Consider the following 22,134-nt stretch of genomic DNA (forward strand, 5'->3'; position numbering starts at 1 on the left):
CTTACAATACTTATCACTTTTAACATTTTATGTATTTCCCATGTATATTTTGAGAGAAAATGTATTGAAAATTCATTTATCCTTATTTCTTCCTCTTATTTTATTGACATTTTCCTGTTTAAAAAATGTGTTAACAGTCTTCTATTTCTCTAAGTATAAGATCAGAAAATAATTTTAGAGTTAACCTAGTCTAGGTGTAAAAACCTCAGTCACTTTACTCCTTTAGTCGTGTCTGGCTCTTTGTGGCCCCCTGGACTATACAGTCCATGGAATCCTCCAGGCCAGAATACTGGAGTGGGGAGCCTTTCCCTTCTCCAGGGGATCTTCCCAACCCAGGGATCGAACCCCGGTCTCCCACATTGCAAGTGGATTCTTTACCAGCTGAGCACCTGGGAAGCCCCAGTTAATTTAAGGTGTCAGGAAAATACTGTACTAGATACAGGATATATCTAAGGCAGTAGGGACTGATGGATACTGTGGTGAGCTGCAAACCACACGTATCTAGAAGAGCATTCAAAATCAGAAAAGATTCTGTAATCTGCTAGACAAACAAACCACACCTTTAAATTAGCTTTGGTCTAAACACTGCCATATGTCAGCCCTGTATCTAATTCACTGCCTACCAAAGTCTAGACAGCCTCGGTTACATCCCACAGGCATGCATCCTTCTGTACCTGACCACCTGTGGTGACAGTGTAAATATGAGATGGCCCATTCCATTCTCAATGGCTCTAATTCCTGCTTTCTTAAGATTTCTGTACTTGTCTTGGCACATCCCTCACTCATTTATTTAACACATATTTTGAGCACATACTATTGACATGTGCTGGGTAATAAAGATATAGTAGGAAAGAAGATGACAAGGCTTCGGCCCCTATTGTCTTTAGACTCTATTAGGGATATTGTTATAAAGAAAGAAGAAAAAAATGACCCTGATATTTTAACATTGAGAAATGCTCCAAAGAAATAAAAACAGGTGCTGATGTGGTAGTCTCACGGGTGGTAAAGAGTGGTGGGGAGATGAGTGTGTAAGTCAAGAAAGGCCTAAATTGTGAAGGATTGCACTGATGCAGGGACTCAAGAGGGGAGAAATTTCAGTCACATGAAATTATTCAGGCCAGTGTAGTGTAAGCACATGAAATAGCAGTGCAAAAGCAATAATGTTCAAATCAGAAAAAAGCATTGTTGCGAAAGCATAGTGAGTCAGTGGTTGAAGAGGTCCAATAGGTAGGTAAGGACCAGATTATGAGGCATGTTAAGTACAATAGAAAGGCGTTGGAGGGTTTTCAGCAGGAAAGTACATGTTGTGATGTGTATTCACATCATCATTAGGACTTCTATATGACTAATGGGCTTCAGATGTGGAAGCAAGGCAGTTACTTGGTAGGCTGTTGAAGGAGTACAGGTTGGCACGATCGTAGCAGTGTGCATGGAGCAAAGCGTAGAGCATATGTTTTTTATGTACTCATAGCAAGTTGTTCTTAAGGCTCAGATTTTAGAGGTGAGAAGGACACATCAACATCTAGATTTATCACTGGAATTGAATAGATTGTGCCATTTCTGAAGATGGAACATATAAGGGAAGGGATATTGGGGAAAGGGGGTCAAGAGTTTGAAATGCTCGCTTTTGGTAAGTAGATACCTGTTTACACACAATTGGAGAAATCAAGGAAGTAGTTGGATACCTGAGTTCCCAAGGAAAGGTGGGGTGGGTGGAGGCACAGATCTGAGAGTAATTGACATATAAATTGTATTGCATGTAGGGGCCCACATGAAATCTCCTAAGTGCAGAAGTGTAGGTGAAATGATGGTTCTTTAAACAGATCTATAAATTCAGATTAAAAAGTCCAGTTTCACTGTTTCACATACAGCATGGAGCTAAGTCCTTCAGACTCCTACTTGCCCTTTTCTTAATATACTATACATTGATACTTGGATACATTTTGATCTTCATAACATTTAGCTCTAAAATCCCGTCATCCTAAGTCGTCTCATAGCATCTTCTCACAAATATATCCAAGACTCTATTACTATACTTTATTCTAGGATGAACCATTGAGGATTTTAAGAAATGTTCAAAGAAAGAAGACAAAATTTAGATCTATTTTGGTTTATTTTATTATCATTACCACCAATAATCAAAGAAAACACACCTATTTCTTGTAGCTTAAGTTACGTGTTTATGAAGTGATTTCCTTTTTGTGTTTTGAAAATTATCCAGCAGAGTACAAATTGCTATTTTGATTATTTTCCATTTTTAATAATGCTTCTGAAGAAAGAAATTTTGTATTATTATTTGGGCGTGAAAAAAGTGGCCCTTGGTTTTTTGATAACAGAGGGAAGTTTAAAAAAAAAAAGAAAATGAGACAAAGTGGGTGAAGTGACCAGGTCATGTGAAATCAACCTTTTTGTTCAGTTTGAGTTCAGGATCCAGAAACATTAAAGTACATCATTTCAGAATATCCTGTTCTATTTATTTGTTCACACAGAGGAATTTAAGAAATTACTGTATCTTCTTACACAGACAACTGTTTTCTCTTATGATTATGAGGCATAATCAGTCTGAAAATGATGAATAAATCCCATTTCTACTCACAGTTTATTTTAGAAGATTGATTTACAATGTGTTTCTCAAAGAACCAGCAATTTAAAGTCATAATTCTACTGCAAAGTTTGTAGATATGTTAGAGGAAAAAGCTATAATATTTATTTACAATAGCTTTCCAAAACTTTTCCATTATAATGTCTAATTTTTAAACCCCTCCAATATATTTACATAATGTTCCATCTGAATACATTAATATTCTTCTCAATGAACCTGTAAGTTTATTTTTCAGGAGAAACAAAATCAGCAGATTGAACATTTTTGTTCATGTTGAAATATGTTACATATGTTGGAAATTAAAATGCAAATCTCATAAGCCTCAGCTTTTTTGCAAAGTAGCTGAATGTAATGTCTTTATATAATAATATAATGGACTGAGTAATATTATGGTTGAATATAGTTAGATGAATTTAATCACATTTAAGTTTACTGAGTATGTATCAAAGCTGACAGAGCAGATAACCTGAGGGTCCAAGCCACCTATGAGTTTTTCAAAAACTGTGAAATGAAATTATAGTTTTGCATCATCATCTAGCAAAAAGAGGGGAAAATTGCTTTTATCGTAACAAATTCATATCAGGATTATGTTCCTATGAAGGAGTACAGTGAAATCCACATTCCATTAATATTTTCTTAAACTGTGATCTCTGTAAATTTTATGTGCCTTGCATATCAGTGATCAAAAAATGGTAGGTAAATATATCTATGAGTGAATAGAGTGAGGGATAAAGAAAAATTATATGGACACATGAACATTATGAATTTCAATGAGGGCCCTAAGAGGGTAAGATGGCATGGAGATTAATGTAAGAACACTATGTCAAGGGAAACGCTAGCAGTAATGTGGTGGAAAATTGTAGTAAACTATGAGTCAAAAAGCATCTGAATTTCAACTCTGTAACATTCAAGAAAAGCAAATATATGATTAAGACATTACCTTTGAATAATATGATACCCAATGCTTTATTATTGACTGAATTGAGTGACCATATATATTAAATCTATGGTTAGGACATCAGCATAAGCACATTTTAATCTGTAATATAAAAAATTGGTGATGGATTTTGGTGAAATAAGATTAAAATTATGTATATCTACAAAATGCTACATGAAGAATAGGTCCTGTAACATGAACACTGTTGTAACTAAACCTTGGAGAATAAACATGGTTTCTGAGTATGTAGGAATCTTCCTTAAATCATGTATGGAATGTGGTCCCATTGTCACTGGGATGTAAAATTATTCCTTGGTTAGGAAAACTTTAAAATTTGCTTTAAGTTATGGTTTATGCCAACTAAAAATTTCACTTATTGTAAGTTACATCATTATTTAATCTACCATTGAGGAAAAAACTGCCAAATATACTTTGACATAGCACTGAGATGTGAAACATAACACAGATGCAAAGTGTGGAAATATATGTATCTTAGAATCTGTGAAATAAGGTATTTGATGATTTCTCTGCAAAAACTTTTCTTTATGGTCAACTCAGGAACTAGTTAGTATATATGACTATTGTAAATATCATTGAAATATTTACTTGAGAGGAAAGATCTGGAGATTTTGAGTGCAATCTCAACCTCCTTAAACATGCTATATTCATCACAGTGTGTTCTGTGATGAAATATTCAAAAATAACTTAAATCTGCCGTTTCCATGGAAAAAAATGTGAATGAAAACGCAGTTTAGTTTTGGTAGAACTTCACACTCCCTAATTGTCTTCTTCCACAAGATAGGCCCAGCTCCCATGAATGATTTCAGCTCAGTGTTTCTCCCCGAAGTCTTCCCTGACCTCTCTATCAGATCTGCTCTCATCTTCTATGTGATAAGAATCTATGACAAACACCTTCACCAAGCGTTTCCCTTTGTGGATAAAATCTGCCTTGTGGCTTATTTATGGGGATACATCCTGAAACAATCTATTTATACTTTCTCTGTGAACACTGAAGCTGGAGGTAGCACTAATATTCCACATGTTACTTATCTAAGGTATCTAGGAATCTGTAGCAAAACATTCTTTACAAGAGCCCACAGTCCTATAGATAAAGGATTCCCCATAGACCTGAAACAGGAGCATGTCCAGAAAAGACTGGATTTTTTTTTTCTTTTTCTGGTTTGAACCAAGTACCCAATCTCAATATAAATGCAAATCATTTGGTGTAACGCTCCCTTTAGCATGAACTACGACATGTCTAGTGATGGTAGCGGAGGGAGAAAATGTTATCAAACATATTTGGTATGTGTAAAGAGTAGAAGCTTTTGAAATCAAACAGAATGGGTTATAAGTCTACGTATTGTTCATTATCCTCCAAGAATTCTGCTCTCAAGTGGGGCCAATGACAAGTCTTTCATGGGTTTATTGTGATTAAATAATTTAATGCACAGAGCATTTTATGCCTGCTCTAAAATAGGCAGTATCACTGCGAACTCCCAATGGTTTCACTCCAGTTTTGTCAATCCTTTTGAATATATAGATACAGCATATTTGAGTCTTAGAGCATATATGAAATAAGGAGTAATCCAAAGTAGAGATGTTCACAGTTTGTCCCTTAGATATCTAGCAGGTCTGTGAAAGTGACTCAGTGACCCCCCTGCGAAGGGATGAGAGTCTGCGGGTTCTGACCCTTGGCAGCTTTGCTTTTATCTGCTTATCTGTCTACACACCAAGGGCTCTAGTTGAGACTTGCCCTAAAGTCTATATTCATATACCTTTGGCTTCATCAACAACTCTACTTTGCTAAGAGGCATCTGAATTTAGCACACCTAAAACCAAACTCATGATTCCTCAAACCACCCTCACTTACCTTTCCACGCTTCCTTATCTCACTGAATTGTTCCTCTGGATGTTCAGGCCCCAAATTCTGGAGTCATGCTCAACTTTGTCACCTCACATCCTGCATTCATTGCATTCGTAAGCTCTCGGGGCTGTTCCTTCCAAGCAGTCTCCCAGCCCCGTGGATTATTGTCAGCTCTCCGCACGCACTGTGGCTCAAGGCTTACTGAGATGCCCTCACGCCTGGCCTCCGTGCTGCCTCTTTACCCCCTTCACTCTGCCTCACTCGCAGCTGCAGTGTGTTCCCTTCAGAAACAAGCCCTATCTTAACGCTCCTCTGCTCACCACCTACGTTGGCTTCGCATCTCTCTTAGAGGAAAACCACAGGTTTTGCCAGAGCGTAAGGGTCCATCTAATCAGAGGTGTCTGGTCCCACTCTGAGCTCGTCCCCCCTTTGCTAAGCCGATTCCAGTCACTCCAGCCTCACTGGATGCTCAGGCACTCCAGGCTTGTGCCTGCCATGGAAACTTTTGATAACTACTTACCCTGTCTGGAATGGTGTACTCTCCAAAACCACATATGTTGCTTCTTACTTCTTTCTGCTGTTCGCTCAAAATATCAGCTTATCAAGGAGGACCTCTCAATCTAGTGATTTTAAATGACTGATACATATTCCTAGATAACTTGTTCTACTTAAACAGATCTTCCCAGCTCTTATGATACTATGCATTTATTGATAAATTTTCTTTTTCCTGTAATCCCTACATATCCTAAAATCCAAAAGAACTGAGGCATGTCTGTTGTGTTAAGGTTGTGTCTCTAGCACATACAATAATACTAGAAACATAGTAGGTGTTCAATAAATATTTGTTAAATAAATGAGTGGGTAAATGAATCAAAACTATGCTTATTTCAAAAGAAATATTCTGCTGCCTCAGTTTTAAAAATCATTTAAATCTCTGATTTCTACATTGGTTGGTGATGCCTTTTTGCATTGTAATGATGCTTAGCTAGTGTTAAAATTAATTTTAGCAGACCATAAATATACAATAACATACCCATTTTTAACATATTCAGAAAAGGAAACAATAATTTGTGTCCACTGTCTTTGCATGATTTGAATCAGTTCTGTAACTCACTAACAGGGATACAAGTAGTATACAGACAGGATTTAATGGATGTTATTCTGTGTATACATAATCGTCTTTCCTATGCATCTGTTGTTGTTGTTTATTTATCCTTTTTAGGTATTGGAGATATAGTGAAGAAATGAAGACCATGGATCCTGGCTATCCCAAACCAATCACAGTCTGGAAAGGTATCCCTGAATCTCCTCAGGGAGCCTTTGTTCACAAAGAAAATGGTATGCAGCACACGCATTATGTGTTTCATGAGTTTGCTGAGTAAATGAATAATTTATCCTACTCGTTCATTGTGTTAAAAGATTAGATAGTGCCATACGAGGGCTATATCATATTTATATAAACTTTACTTCCTAACTTTGTGTTTAATATAATGCTCAAGATGTTCTTTAGCCTCAACCTATTTTAGTTTATTAAAAAGAGTATTTTAAAAAACTGAAGTGTTAATACCTTTAAAGTAACCTCACCTATTTCCTACTAAAATTCATGTAAAGATAGTAGTAACAGACATATGTGGGGCAGGACTTGATCACAAGAAATGTTTTTAATGTGGGCAGAGTCACAAAGACACCTAGTAATACAGCATGTTGAGGACTGTAATTTTTCATGTATACCTTTAGCTAATTGATACTCCTATATCTGTTGGTTGAGTTTGAACGTTTCTCTCCTCATTCAGAGATTAGTGTGAATGAACCATGATAATTATTCAAAATAAAATTATTCATAATATTCCAGGAAAAGGAAAGTGACATCAAACTGAAATATAGAGGGGAAAAAAAAACATATCTTCTCAAATGGTTTATAATAGCAACAAGAAAAAAATAACATTATGGGGGTACTAAATAGCATGAAAAGTCTATAACATATATGTAATGATAACCAAATAAACATCACTTGCAAGAGCAAAATTAAATGCATCTGGGGGAGGAAAAACCAGAAAAATTTAAGGAAGAAACTGCTGCTGCTGCTAAGTCACTTCAGTTGTGTCCAATTCCGTGTGATCCCATAGATGGCAGCCCACCAGGCTCCCCCATCCCTGGGATTCTCCAGGCAAGGAAGAAACGGGGGGGTATAAAAAAAATCAGTGCCGTCCGCTGAAAACAATGACTGACCATCAACAAATTGCCAGAGTGTAAACTAGCTTTGTGCTGAATGTACACTGCAGGACCTGAGACCCAGGATGATGCCCGTCAGAACAGCCAGACACAAACTGTGTTTGATCGTCGCTATATGCAATCTATACTACACTCTGTGTGATGATGTCCCACAGGTAAAACACTGTAGGCAGAGGCTCAGTCAGAAAGAATCCTGAAGCCTGACCATATAGTACTGCCTGGAATTGCAGTGCGCTGTGTACTCCAGTTCAGAGAATCAAAGGACCAAATTAAATACAGCCTGTGTGTGACAAAAGCAAAGCCCACAGCAGAGGACAGACTGAGCTGAAACATGTCTGTTTAAGATAAAAAGGAAATCATTAAGAAAACAATGGAAGTCACATAAAGGAATAAAGTCACATAAAATAAAGGAAGTCACAATGCAATCAAACTGGAGGCTGTAAAATCATATCAATAATATGGCAAAAAAAATTTGACAATCTATGCAAATACAAAGGACAAAGAAGTGAACAAAGTTGAAAGATGATCACGTGGAAAGCAGAAAACTGAGATCATGCCCCCAGAATTATAGCTGTCACCAGGAATCTAGTAGAGAAAGGAGACTTCTTGAGGTTAAAGAGGGTTGTTTCAGACCAGGTAAAACTGACTCCAGCTAACATTTACAGAATACCTAGCACTGCTCTAGTCTGCCCTCAATAAAAGTCATCACACACTACACAGAAATACATGCAAAGAAAATTATACCCATATCTTACCAGTGATTAAGCATAGCAAGTTTGATAATAGTTTCTAAAATTTCTTCCCTCTATTAATATTCTAAAATGAGTATAACTTTTATAATAAATATAACTTTAATAATTATTTCAAAAGATTGAAAAAGTGCACATAATCTTAATTCCTAGCATATTAACTGTTTTTATTTTCCCTGTTTCTATTCACAAGGCCACTAAAACCTGAGATTTGATACAGGTTCTCCGGGAATAAACCATAATTGTATAAAAATAACAAAGAAATATTCTTGCTGAATCTTGCCCCATGGTTTTTCACATTCTTGTCCATCTGAAAATGACATTTGTTTAAGATAAATGTTTTTTTTTTTAATTCAGAGTTTCATGTTTTCTTTCCACATAGTAAAGAATAACTTTGTAAAATACTGGCAAAAAAGCAAAGCATGTTGGAAAACCATTGCTTCCAACTGACAAAAACCACAGATGAAACTCCAACACATCTTTGTCTTCTGTACCTTACCGAGTCTAGCCCTCCCTCTAATATCCTTAAATATCGAGCTCACTTTTGATTTTTTAGGAATGCTTGCATATTCTTTTTGTACACTCACCCTTGCACTCAAAATCCCACAGTACAGGCGTCAATTTGCACGCCCATCTGCTGTCACCTGTGGTGTAAATTCCTCACGTGCAGTTGCACAGTAACCAGCCAATAAACGTTGACATTGATTTGACCCCTTTTGTTACTCTACACATTCATCCCATAAACTGAAGGGAATCTCCTATTTGTTTGAAACTCTTGTTCTGCAGGGTAGCAATATTAATCAGTCTGGAAGGTCTTAGCGTAGATAGTTGACCAATAGCAAATTCTCCAATTTTAATTCTCTACTCAAATCTCATACTTGTGCTCTTTAACCTTGAAATTTTACACAATTTCTTCCCTTGTTTGTTATAGGAGAGCTAGCTCAAATTATTGAGTAAGCACATTCATATTTATATTTAGACTTGAAGTAATTCCCTATAAGGGTAACATATGCTTGACAGTCATAAAATCAGAGATGATACAGTAATGAAATGTTTTCTCTAATTCTTCACCCTTCCACCATGGTAGGAGTTTCTTCCTATGGATCATCTCATGGTAGTTTTCAAAGGAAAAAAAAATCCCCAAAAGCTTAATCTTGAGCTATAGATTTTTGAAGTATATTTTCATATTAAGGTGGAATATGCCCTCCTTTAATACCAATGCCTATTGATAGTAATTTTGCCACCTTGACCAATGGAATGTGAATATGTGGTGCTGTTTACCGAGTTCCCACCATCTTTCAACTGTGCTACATAAATTAGTTATCTAACTTCATTGCCCAACACGAATACCTCCTTGCCTCATTTATAATTACTTATAAAAGAGAAAACCAACATCAGCTAGTTTAAGTACTTACTCATGAGCATGAAATTGGTAGTATATGTCTAAGGGTTGAAACTAGAACATTCTAGCCTCACTGAATTGCTCTAATACACTCTTTCCAAAGAGGAAAAGCTAAACCATCTTCTCCTACATTTTATCATTAAGGTAATTTACAGTCTGTCATGTCAGGCTAAATTTTTCATTTTGTCATATTTGATATACCTCAGGTTTTCTTAAAATGTAGTTTCCTAAGCCATCAGCATCCCAATTTTCACCTGTAACTATTCTTAGTTTAATAATTTCTTATTTTCCACTTTATTTTTAGCCTGCCCCTGAAAATAGCTACAATAATCCAAAGGATATTTGACTTAAATATAGTGAAATTACTTCTTGCTATTGACAGTGTTTTAAGCAATGGCATGATTTTTCTTTATCATTTACTAAAATTATAGTGAATAATCACTGCAATTACCCACCTTCAAATCTCGAATTGCTGTCAAGCCCCACCTCCTAGGTATTTTATATTCACTGCTTATAAAATGCAATTTTAAGGTTAATACAAAATTCTACTGTTAACACTGTTTCATTTTGTTTACTGATAACATGTCCACTTTTAGCCTGTTAAAAGTTTTGACTTGATTCTGTTGGTTTATTAATTCTCTAATCCATTCTCACTCTCTGGTAAAATCTGTGAGTGGGATTCAAGCAAACATTTTCACAAGATTCAGTTAATTATTCACATTTATTGAACATTAAGTATCCTCTTACTAATAAATATATGAGTGGAAAACAGAGAGAACACATAGGTACTGCCATGCAGGATCATCTATGAAGTTGTAACAAGACAGCCGTGGTAGACCATGTCTCCTTACATTTTAGGATTAAGCAATAGAACAGTCACCAGTGAAAACCAATCAAATACAGGAGAAAAAAAGCTCATCAAGTAATTCATTACAACCTCACTGACTTCTTTCTCAGAATTTCTCAAAAGTGATAATTCAGGTAAGAATTAATCTCAAATTTCTACTCTTAGTAAGCATATCTACAAGATTATAAATCAAAGTTACTCACAAAAGAAGAAAAAATGAGTACATAAATTTTCTTCAACCCACTGACATTTCTTAAAGGGTAAAAAAGAAACAAATCATTGAATGAGATGAATTTTTCAGGATCAAGGTTGGACAGATTTCTATTATTCTGCTGATGAGACTTCTTGTCTTTAATAAGTGTATTCAGTTCAGTTCAGTCTCTCAGTCGTGTTCAACTCTGCGACCCCATGAATCTCAGCGTGCCAGGCCTCCCTGTCTATCACAAACTCCCGGAGTTTACTCAGACTCATGCCCATCGAGTCGGTGATGCCATCCAGCCATCTCATCCTCTGTCGTCCCCTTCTCCTCCTGCCCCCAATCCCTCCCAGCATCAGGGTCTTTTCCAGCGAGTCAGCTCTTCGCATGAGGTGGCCAAAGTACTGGAGTTTCAGCTTCAGCATCAGTCCTTCCAGTGAATACCCAGGACCTATCTCCTTTAGGATGGACTGGTCCAAGGGACCAGTCCAAGGGACTCTCATTGACAAGTGTATTAGCAAACTACAATTCTACTGTATATGGAGTGTGTTAATAGTGTAAAATTTGACATGCAGACCAAATGATAAATATGAAAATACAAACTTCTGAATTTTTTTATGACACCCAGCAGTTTTCATAGTAATTAGCTTTGACTAAAAGATAAGGACACTTTCAGCTGTTGGCTTCCGATTTACAAATGTAAGAAGTTTGTTCACCTGTTTTGAATGTCTGATTAATTCTAGATCAATGCTATTATTCAACTATGATCATTGAAGATACTGTTATTTGGCAGGCCCTCAACATTTCTTTATCCAGGTTTTTGAGTAATTACATTGGCTTTCATTAACATGATCAAATACCAGCTCCCTGCAGAAAAATTTGAATCTACACACACGAGTTTTCACTTGGCAACTTGTTCTGATTACAAAACTGCCCTTCAAATCTAAAAGCAACAGCCAATTTTCATGGCATTGAACAGAATGATTTCTAGAGTGAAGTGACCTGAGGTGACGATCAATCCTAGCTGAAATTTTTTGAACAGATGTCAGAGGTGTTGTTGTTATTGTTGTTGTTGTTAGTTTAGGAGTGAGATCTATCACAACCTGTGATGTTGAACCAAGCAGTATTCCTTAAAAGATGGAAATCTGCAAGGGACCTAGTCTTAGAAAAATCTTTAAGATTCAGGCTCTAAAGCTAGACCAAGATTTAAATCCTTTTTCCAGCAGTATTGGGCATATCATTTTATCGCTGAGCTTCAGTATCTGTGCCTGAAAAATATAGGGATCTCCTGGAGAAGGAAATGGCAACCAACTCTAGTGCTCTTGCCTAGAAAATTCCATGGATGGAGGGGCCTGGTGGGCTACAGTCCATGGGGTCGCAAAGAGTCGGACACGACTGAGCGACTTCGCTTCGCTTCACTTAATTCTACCCGACAGGGTGTTTATGAGAATTAACAGATGTCATTTACTAAGTATTTGGCTCAATGCTTCTTCCATAGTAAGTGATTATTAATATAAGAAAAACTCTCATTAGTGATTATTAACTCAGAAAGTAGGCATACTGTTCAAAATCGGATAGCTCCCAAAATATAGTTTTTAAGTGATTATAACATTAAAACCTTTCTTTTTAGTTTGTTGAATTTTATCTCAAAGCAAGAATTAAAGTGAAGTCACAAAGAAACTTGACATGAAGAAACTATGGACAGAAAGAAAAACCTGGACTTGTTCCTGGGAAAAACAGCAAAAGTTAAGAGAAAAGTCCTAAGAAAAACACATGTATTTGTAGTTTAACGTCACAAGTTTACAAGTCTGTTATCTGCATCCATAATATTTTGGAACACAAATTATATGTGTTGCTAAGTTATCTGAGCCTTCTACATCCTACCACCTCCTCCTCCATGAAATATAGGTTAGCTGGAAGTTTTAAAGATAGAATTATAGATTTATTTACACTCTATTAATCCTTTACTCTAAAAGGATTAATAATGGCTTTTGAAGTTCTGTAAAATATAGCTAGATGATAAAAATTTAACCTAGTCTATAGTAAAGTTAAAGGAGAGGCAAAATGGGCATGACCTAGAGCTGAAAATGAGATTACTGCACAAAATACAATAAATATATATTTAATTATTAAAATTCCTAGCAGACCAAAGAAATCATGTCCAGTTTCATGATTTATGTTTTCTTATGATTTCTTTCCCAAATGACAAAACAAACTTGTTTCTTAACAGGAGTACAACTATTCCCAATCTTAAGATGATTAGAAATTTCCCTTGAACTATTTTACAGTGATGCTTCCTTTTAATGTATTATGTAATGTCCTCAATAGCTGCATTAGGGCTAACAGGGCTTCTGTTTATAAGGCTGTTTCAGTATCATTTAATACAGGTCGGTACGCTCACACTAATGTGTAATTCTGCAATTCTATAAGCTAGCAGCGGAGTTGATGTGTATAGCATGGGCTTTTAACAACTCTGTATCAATAGTATTTCTTTCTCCCTGTTGAGCCATCACTAGGCATTTGCGGGTCCAGTTTCTGGACCACAACAGCCAGATCCATATCAACAGACAGCTGAGCTGGGAATAGGGTTGTCTTCCTATAAAAGTGGAGTGGCCTTAACATACATCTTTTAAGTAGCTTGTTTATTTACATTTCTGTATGTCTACCCGTTTACAGATAAGTGATTCCTGTATGTGTGTTTCCGCCCACCCAGGCTTTACCTATTTCTACAAAGGAAAGGAGTACTGGAAATTCAACAACCAGATACTCAAGGTAGAACCTGGATACCCCAGATCCATCCTCAAGGATTTTATGGGCTGTGATGGACCAGCAGACAGAGAGAAGGAAGGACACAGCCCGCCAGACGATGTAGACATTGTCATCAAACTGGACCACACAGCCAGCACTGTGAAAGCCATAGCCATCGTCATCCCCTGCATCTTGGCCTTATGCCTCCTTGTTTTGGTTTACACCGTGTTCCAGTTCAAGAGGAAAGGAACGCCCCGCCACATACTGTACTGTAAACGCTCTATGCAAGAGTGGGTGTGAGGGAGGGTTTTTTCCCTTTCTTTCTTTTCTAGGAGTTTGTGGTAACTTGAGATTCAAGACAAGAGCTGTTATGCGGTTTCCTAGCTAGGAGCAGGCTTGTGGCAGCCTGGTTCGGGCTGACCTTTCAAACCCAGAGGGTTGCTGGCCCCGCGCGTGAGTGGAAATCACTCATGGGGAAGCTTCCGTGATGGACAGTATCTGCTGGTCTTCAGTCCTTTGTCTGTCTCTGTCCTTCGGTTCTAGGCCTTTCCTCTGCACGCTCAATGCCCAGTTCATTTCCAGGATTACCTAAAGAGGAAACAGAAGAAAAGGTTCTTCTTAAAGGTTTCTAATATTATGTTTTGTTTTGTTTTTCTGACGTCTGAGCCCATTTCTGGGGGGAGAAAAGCAAAATGGAAAACCCACGCATTTTTGCTTCATAGCAAGAAAAAAGAAAAGGCTAAACAAATAAAACCCACCATTGAACTTTCAGGAAAGTGTGAAGACCCAAAACAGCTTCGTCTCCAAAGAAGATAGCTCTCTGACTGCTATGGGTAGTCTCCTATGCTTCATTTTTGTCAGGTGGGAGACCTGGAATACACATGCAGGACTTTAGACTGTTGGGACGGCCATTTTCCAACAAACAAGGGGCCAAAATATCTGCAATATAGTAACAGCCTTAATACTACATCCATTTTTCATTTTATACAGCTGTTCTCAGCTATGTCTTCAATGTTTCATCACATTTATATTCACAGCTACATTCAGATGGGACCTTTTGATTGTTTTGAAGTGTTTCCAAGCCCCTTCCTGCCACCTCAGCCCGACATCATTGTGATAATCTCCCCGACTTGTACTAGGCCATTGCCCCAGGCCTTCCATGGGTCTGTCAGGAATATTCATTATAAGGGGAACTAGAAGCAGTATGTCCTTAAAGTGGTTTAAAGTGACAGTCGTTTTCTAAGAGTATGTGATGCTAGTACTATATTGGTGTAACCCTTTGAGAACTATCAAATCAGCTTTCAGAGTCTTAGGATCTGGTAAATTAGAGAAGTGGGCAATGGTAAAAAACAGGCATAGGTTCAAGGAGTTCAGGTTTTTAAAACAGATATCCTATAGCCCCATGTAATTTTAGGTGATTTACAGTACTACATAAATGCATTTATAACAAACAGAAATGATGTTACTTGCCAAACATTTTCTGGCAAATAAAAAGGTATTTTATTAAATATCTTGTAAGAGTGAAATTTTATTTGAACCACTGATCATAACAGCCTGTCTTTTTTGTTGTCGTTGTCGTTGTTGTTAGACACACTGATTTTCTGTTTTAAAATCCATTGCATGAAAAGTCAGTTTTGCCAGGGAACATGACTTTAGCATTGCCATCTTACGAATGAATTAAAATGATGACTCTGAGATTGCATGAATATACTCCAGTGTATTAGCTATTGCATGTTAACCATAGTTCTCAAAGGGTTAGTGTGGCTTCTGGCATTTAGCCATCCATTTGATCGCTGACAGAGCCAAGAGACCACCAAAGCATCTCATTGTTGAGTGTAATTTGTCCTCACAGCAGTATTGTCATTTTCATGTGACCTGCAGAGCAGGTTTGTATCAATATTTTTTTCCTAGAGAAAAGTCAGCAACTGACAGACCTCTTAATTGATTTTTTTAGGAGCTGCTTCTTGCAGTGAAAGGCTTTACAGCCACTGGGCTGTGAACTTATTAGAGATGGTCAGAAGGAATGCACCCCATGAGTCAGACATTGGCTTTGTGTGAAAGCCAGCTTTTGAGGGGATTAGCTTTTGAAACAATGAACAGCTTGCCTTGAACTTGATTACTGATCTGTTGACTGTCATTAACAACTTAAACATTATCTTCTGTGAAAATTTTCCTTGAAGAGTCCTGTTCTATGTCTTTGCCCTTTGACCTTTAACTTGCAAACTGGCACAAACTGAAGGAAATTTGGTCTTGCTTCTCCACTGGAGTGTTAATTGACCTCTAAAATCCTAATAAGCATGAGCTGTTTCCTTAGAGAGAAAAGGCGCGTTGATGGTGGATCCGCAGATGGACATGTTGCTCTTTACATGCACACTTTAAAAATGCCCTAAAGGTAGAAGTGACTTTTAATTTTCCTTTAACATAATTTCAAGTCTAAATTCATCATTTTAGTACAAATATAAAACTATGGGGTTAAAAAAAAAAAACCTCAAACTACTTGAATGGCCAGTGTGGCTTTTATATAAAGCAGGAATTTTATACTAGTGAAAATTTCTTACTCATTTACTAATGATACACATTTCCAGATGATTTTAATGAGTGTGGGTATATATTCTTATTTGGAAATGGATAGTTTGGCTGCCTTGAATTTGTATTTATACTCAACATAGCATGAAAATTAGAATGCCTTTCAGTTAAACTACATGTTTATAATTCGGTTGGGAAAAATATTTTGTAATCGTGGATGGCATGTTGCAAAGCCTTGCAGACTGTTATTTCTTACAACCTAAATGTAAAATGAGACTGGGAGAAAAGAATAGTTTAAAGAAAGAAGAATTGCTAGTGACTTTACAGCAAAACATTATGCAACAGCAGACTGTATTTTGACAAGATTCTAATGGAGATTATATATGTGAGGGCCAAGAAGCAAGGGGAGAGACCAGCATGAGCCCTGTAGCTTTACTTTAGTGCTTCCATTCTAGAGGACGCTGGTGTTATAAGGTCAGTCACTGTTACTGAGCTTGAAGGAAGGACCACATACATAAGCTCATTTATATGATATTTGCTTGTGGGTGGGTTTAATGTTTTTCGGACCTTGATGCCAAGAAAAAAAAAAAAGACTGGAAATTGTATTTTGCTAAAGACTGAAATGAGGAACTATGTCATTTGAGGACATATGTAACTCATTGAGGAATTCCATCAACCTGCATTGAAAATTGATTTTTTTTTCCCTCTAAAATGAGAAAGAAACTAAAGAAGCAATCTTTGGCCTCTTTACTCATTTTCACAATATCCTGATTCATTGTAAGACTATAAATATATAAGGGCTAGAAAATAACCATAGCATTAAGAAGAGAAAGACTCTATCATTATGCTTGCATTCTGGAAACATCATGGAAAAGTGTTGGGTCATATTTTTTTTCAAAATGAAATGAGATTTATGTGATAAGAAAAGGCATATATAGCTAACCTCGTAATTAGAACTTTGAATTTTCAGGCCGTGAGATTACAAGAGATAAGAAAACATTAAGTATGACATATCACAAACATTGGGGTTCTATTTGCTTATTGTACACCAGGCACTTTGTATGGTTGCTAACTCTACTTTCACTTGGGGTTTGGAGAAAATGTCAATCTTAATGGAACAGTGGAAGGGAGGGTGAGTAATTGGTCTAGCACACTGATTCAAAACCAATGTGAATAATAAAAACAGTTTAGTATCAATAGAGGTATACACCCAGCAAATATTTTTCAACATTCTATCACTGATAATATGGAAATTTCAGACCTAGGGTTTCCTAAGTTGAAATGAAAACACATTCACAATCGCAAAAAAGAATTCGCTTTCTGTTTCATTATTTCTCATTACTTTAAATACAAATGTAAACTAAGTAATGTTTTTACATAAATTAACTATAGAGTTTACAATTTTAGCCAAATATTATTTTTCTATATATTATTACCTGGACTGAATGAAATATTAAAATAGCCAATCAGTCTGTATTCTCTATAAAGCAGTAAATCCACATCAGACATGTGGAGGTGGTTGTGCATTTAACTGTTATAGAACAAAGTTGTCTTTGACATGGCACCAGAACGGGTGATTACGGATGCTTTTTACAATCACAAAGATAATATGGATAAGTTAGAGACCATCATATGATACTAGCAAAGACAAATTCTGCTTCAAATCAGAGGGCAAGGCTTTTCTGAGTCAGATTGTAATAAATTACTAAGTAATACTTTACAAAATAATTACTAAGTAATAAAGGATAGAGACTGATTTACTGAAATGAGAAAATTTTACTTCTAATATTCAAATTGCTTTTCATCTTTTTCTATTGGCATATAATTTGTCATATATGATATACTTGTTTTTATTCACTTTCTATGGGTGATTTAAAAAAACACAGTGTGGTGGATGAGAACATTGCCCAACTTCACTGACAATTCCAATACCTGGGTGATGTGTACATACTGGATCCTAGGGATAGTAATAGAATACTTTTCATTTCTACATATAGGCTGGTGTCTCTAGGATGCTACAAATACACATCCATGCTTTGTGGATCTTATAGTAGAATATGCAGTGTGTCCGTATTGACTAAACTCAATGTGCTACCTGAAGAGAAATGGATATTATAATCAAATAGACTGAAAATAATCTTTTAACACAAAAGTCATGAAAATAATCTTTTTTTTTAAGTTTTGGAATTATTTCCAGAAACTAATAAAGCAGTGATTTATGATAGTATTGAATCTGTGAGACTATAACATATACTGAGAAAACCTTGTAGCTGGTGGTGAAATCTTTTTCAGTAAACATAGCAGAGAATTCATTTAACTTTTGATTCTCTCAAGAACACATTCCAAAATATCAGATGTTAAACCAGAACATACTATCTAAACCCAAAATGTTGAATTCAGATGATGAGCCATTACAAATAGCAGTGAGTCTAGTCTTATGATATTACAAAAGATTTCATGTCAATATCTAACCATTACATTGCATCTCACACACCTTCATGATTTATTTATTTATGATGTGACTTATGATCACAGTTTATAACTGCCAGAGCATATGTATCTATGTTACAGAGTCTATGTTGCCTAGTAGAGAACCATAGCTTCAGCAAAGAAGTTATATTTAAAAAGTTAGAGCTTCCTAAAGAGAAGAAAAACTTTGTAATAACGAATGCAGCAACCAGGCATTGCACCGCACTATAAATATGAATGCTAAATTTCTTAGCATAGAAGTGAAAGAAGAGGAAAAACGAGTTTTTGTAAAATATACAAAACATCCTACCACATTCTTTAATACAACTGGAAATTTTACTTTAGCCAGTGTAAAAATAGTAGAACCATGGAACTTCAAGCTCTTCACAGAAGTGATGAGCAAGTGATATATCAATGTATATAATTAGACATTGGTTATTAGCTGTTACCCTGCATAAATACATCTGGTACTCATGCATTGCCTTCTAGGCTAAAAATGTCAACGTTAGATGTTCAGTAAACTCAATTGGAAAGATCTATATAATACTAGAATTTCCTAAGAAAAGCCATGTCCCTAGGATAGAAATTTACCTCAGTAATCATATAACACAGAGCACTTGGCACAGTAGCAAAGGCGTTGCCTTAGTGTCTCGTCTCATCTGATTGTAAGCGTTGTCTTTCACGTTCTACTCACATCATTTTTCATTTGTTTCCTTTGGTGTAATTTTGAAATGATTCTGATATATTTCAGGTCAAATAACACCCAGTTGCAAATATCTCTTGCAACATTTTATACATATATCTACTTTGAAATTTAAACCAATAGTATATAAAGCCTAAGAATGAACATTGATTTGACAAATTCAGAGAAATGGGGTGTAAAACAGATGTAATATTGCAAAATTTCTGTCAATTTTCTGGTATAATACTGAAGTATCAGCCTTCAATTTCTAAACACAATTGTGGGCTTATAACTGGATGGGGCATGTATTATTTTTTAGAACAAAGCTAATTCTTTACATGAAGTAAGATATGAGATCATGAGTGCTATAGTGCAGTTCCTCAGGCACTTGTAACTAGAGCTCTTTAAAGAAAATGAAGGTGTAACCAGTACTTCATGTTTAGTCCATAAGTATAAAAAGGTACATGTTCTGAAGTTTTATGAAGATAATTCTGAAGATTTATGAAGACTCTATGCTTTTTCGTTTTAAAGAGCAGCAGGCCTTAAAATGTGTCTTGCTAGCTTTGGACTGGGCATAATGTCCAGGTTTGCACGAGCCCCTTTTACATCCAGGAGCACACTGGACGATATAGGACAAGCACATCGTAAACTAGAATGTTTTGCTGACGCACTTAACTATGCCTTGTCCTCTGCTACAGAACTGGATCTACGTGCCCTTGAGAAGGGAGAAGAAAATCAGTTAAATATAAATATGAAAAGACAATAATTGTATTATGTTAGATCATGTAGCTTCAGAGAAAGATGTTACTTACTCTCATTTTGTATAGAAAAACTGGAAGGAGAGAATGGCAAACATGAATGAAATAATTCACTTTTAGACTTACCAAGATGTTTCTTGAGTATCTTCTCCACTTGTCTTATCCATGAACAAATATCATTCACAACACAGACATTTCTGTAGCACTTGATCTGTAGTTAGATTGGATCCCAGAAGAAATACTTCTGGACACAGGCCTTTTTATACATGCCTCACGTAAGATGAGCTTCAGTGAGATATGACTGCATGGTAGGATGCTTTTTCCTAGGATAGGCTATGGTGCTGCTTGAACTTGCCACCTTTATTTGAATGTATGTTTCTACATTGGCCTGTCTTGCCAAGATATAGATGAATAAAGCCTGGTGTGAGCTGTTAATTTGACAAGTCACTAGAATGCATGTTTCATTTGCTCCTATGTAATGTCAATTTGATCTTGTTCCCATTCTATATACTGACAACCCAGTTGTGAAAACATGCTTTTTCTTGAATGAATCATTCAACCCTTAAATCAATGTCATAATTTTGCTACCACTGAAATATCATAGAGGCCACATTTTTGACTGTCTTCTCACAACTCTTTAGTATATAATATTGCTTGGGTATAAGTAGGTTTTTAATTATTTTTGTCACTTCTTTTGTATCTGATTATTCCTTTATATATTCCTGAATACAAAATTTGACAATTCAGTTACTTTTTTAATTCAAAAAAAAAAAAAAAACAAGAACATGATTTGCAAACAAGTATGTGTGCCTGATTTTTCTCTTCCTTCAATTTTGAAGTGTTTGCTTGCTTTTGTCACCCCAAAATACAGATGGTTGGGAGGGATATATTATTTTGTGCTGTTCTGTACAGTCTATGCCTATATTTGCATTCCTTTCTATTTCTACCTTGTCCACCCCCTTTCTAAACAGATTTGATTTTCCCTTCCCTTTGTGAAAACCAGAAATGAACAGAATTGTACATCATATGTGGTGCCCTGAAAATGTTTGTCCCTTACAAGTTTCATGCAAAAACTTAGTCCCAGTAAACTTCACACATCTCCCAATCTCGTACATTGGACTCTAAATTTTCTAGAGTTATTCCCCTGAGAAAAGTGAAATGCTGAACATGAAGGCTGTTGTCTGTTGATAAGCCAGCTAAGGAAGTTTGCTTCTGGTGACTGTATCTTAAATATGTAGGAAATAAATACCATAATACAGTGTTCCTTTTAAGGAACATAATGAGTGCATGAATACCTAAAACTTCAGTTCTTTGGTCTATATCCCTTTATGTGTAAATGACATATATATTAAAAAGAGAGAAAATAAGATATTAAGAGGTGTTATAGTGGCAGCTTTTTGCTGCCTTGGTTTCGACTGCATCAGCATTTCTATTGTGGACCTCCGTTTTCAAGAGTTTGAGAGACTCGCCCATAAAATTGTGCTTCAGGTGTAAAAGTCTTAGGTCTTCCCTGGTGACTCAGAGAGTAAAGAATCTGCCTGCAGTGCGAGAGGCCTGGGTTCGATCCCTGGGTCGGGAAGGTCCCCTGGAGGAGGAAATGGCAACCCACTCCAGTGTTCTGGCCTGGGGAGTTCCCATGGACAGAGGAGCCTGGTGGGCTACAGTCCAGTGCATTGCAAAGAGTCGGACACGACTGAGATATTTTTTTTAGATATAGAATTTTAAAACAATATATCTTGTTTTATATTATAGGAGGGAAATAAATGAAACTAGCTATTTCAATTTTGTGCTGATATAGCTTTTAATGAACTTAATTTTTTAGTAAAACATAAAATCTAACTAGTCCATAGTCTACTGATGGTTTTTTAAAAGAATCAATTATTGACATAGAGAAAATTGCCTGCTTTGTCAGTGTAGTAACCTATCTTCAAGATATTTTAAAACTTGTAATCTATATTAATATTGCTTGATTCTAACAGTGGATCAGTATGATAATGAATGCAATTTATGCCATCCATATGAGCTATCTGGTAATAAAGATTTGGAACTATATGGCATAATTAGTAAACATATATATATATTTCTATATATATATATTTACTAGGTAGATTATGGAGGGTAA

The 22,134-nt window shown here is 36.1% G+C and overlaps 1 protein-coding gene across 1 annotated transcript in view; it reads left to right on the forward strand.

Moving 5' to 3' along the window:
- MMP16 (matrix metallopeptidase 16) overlaps positions 1-20,812 on the forward strand; it is a 375,788-nt gene extending 354,976 nt beyond the window's left edge. Inside the window, exons 9-10 of the mRNA XM_070477427.1 lie at positions 6,626-6,741; positions 13,543-20,812. Coding sequence (XP_070333528.1) covers positions 6,626-6,741; positions 13,543-13,877 — 451 coding nt within the window. The 3' untranslated portion in view covers positions 13,878-20,812. The remainder of the gene's footprint in view (positions 1-6,625; positions 6,742-13,542) is intronic.
- The last annotated feature ends 1,322 nt before the right edge of the window (positions 20,813-22,134 follow it).

Source organism: Odocoileus virginianus, chromosome 15 (genome assembly GCF_023699985.2).
Source record: "Odocoileus virginianus isolate 20LAN1187 ecotype Illinois chromosome 15, Ovbor_1.2, whole genome shotgun sequence".
NCBI classification, from domain to species: domain Eukaryota; kingdom Metazoa; phylum Chordata; class Mammalia; order Artiodactyla; family Cervidae; genus Odocoileus; species Odocoileus virginianus.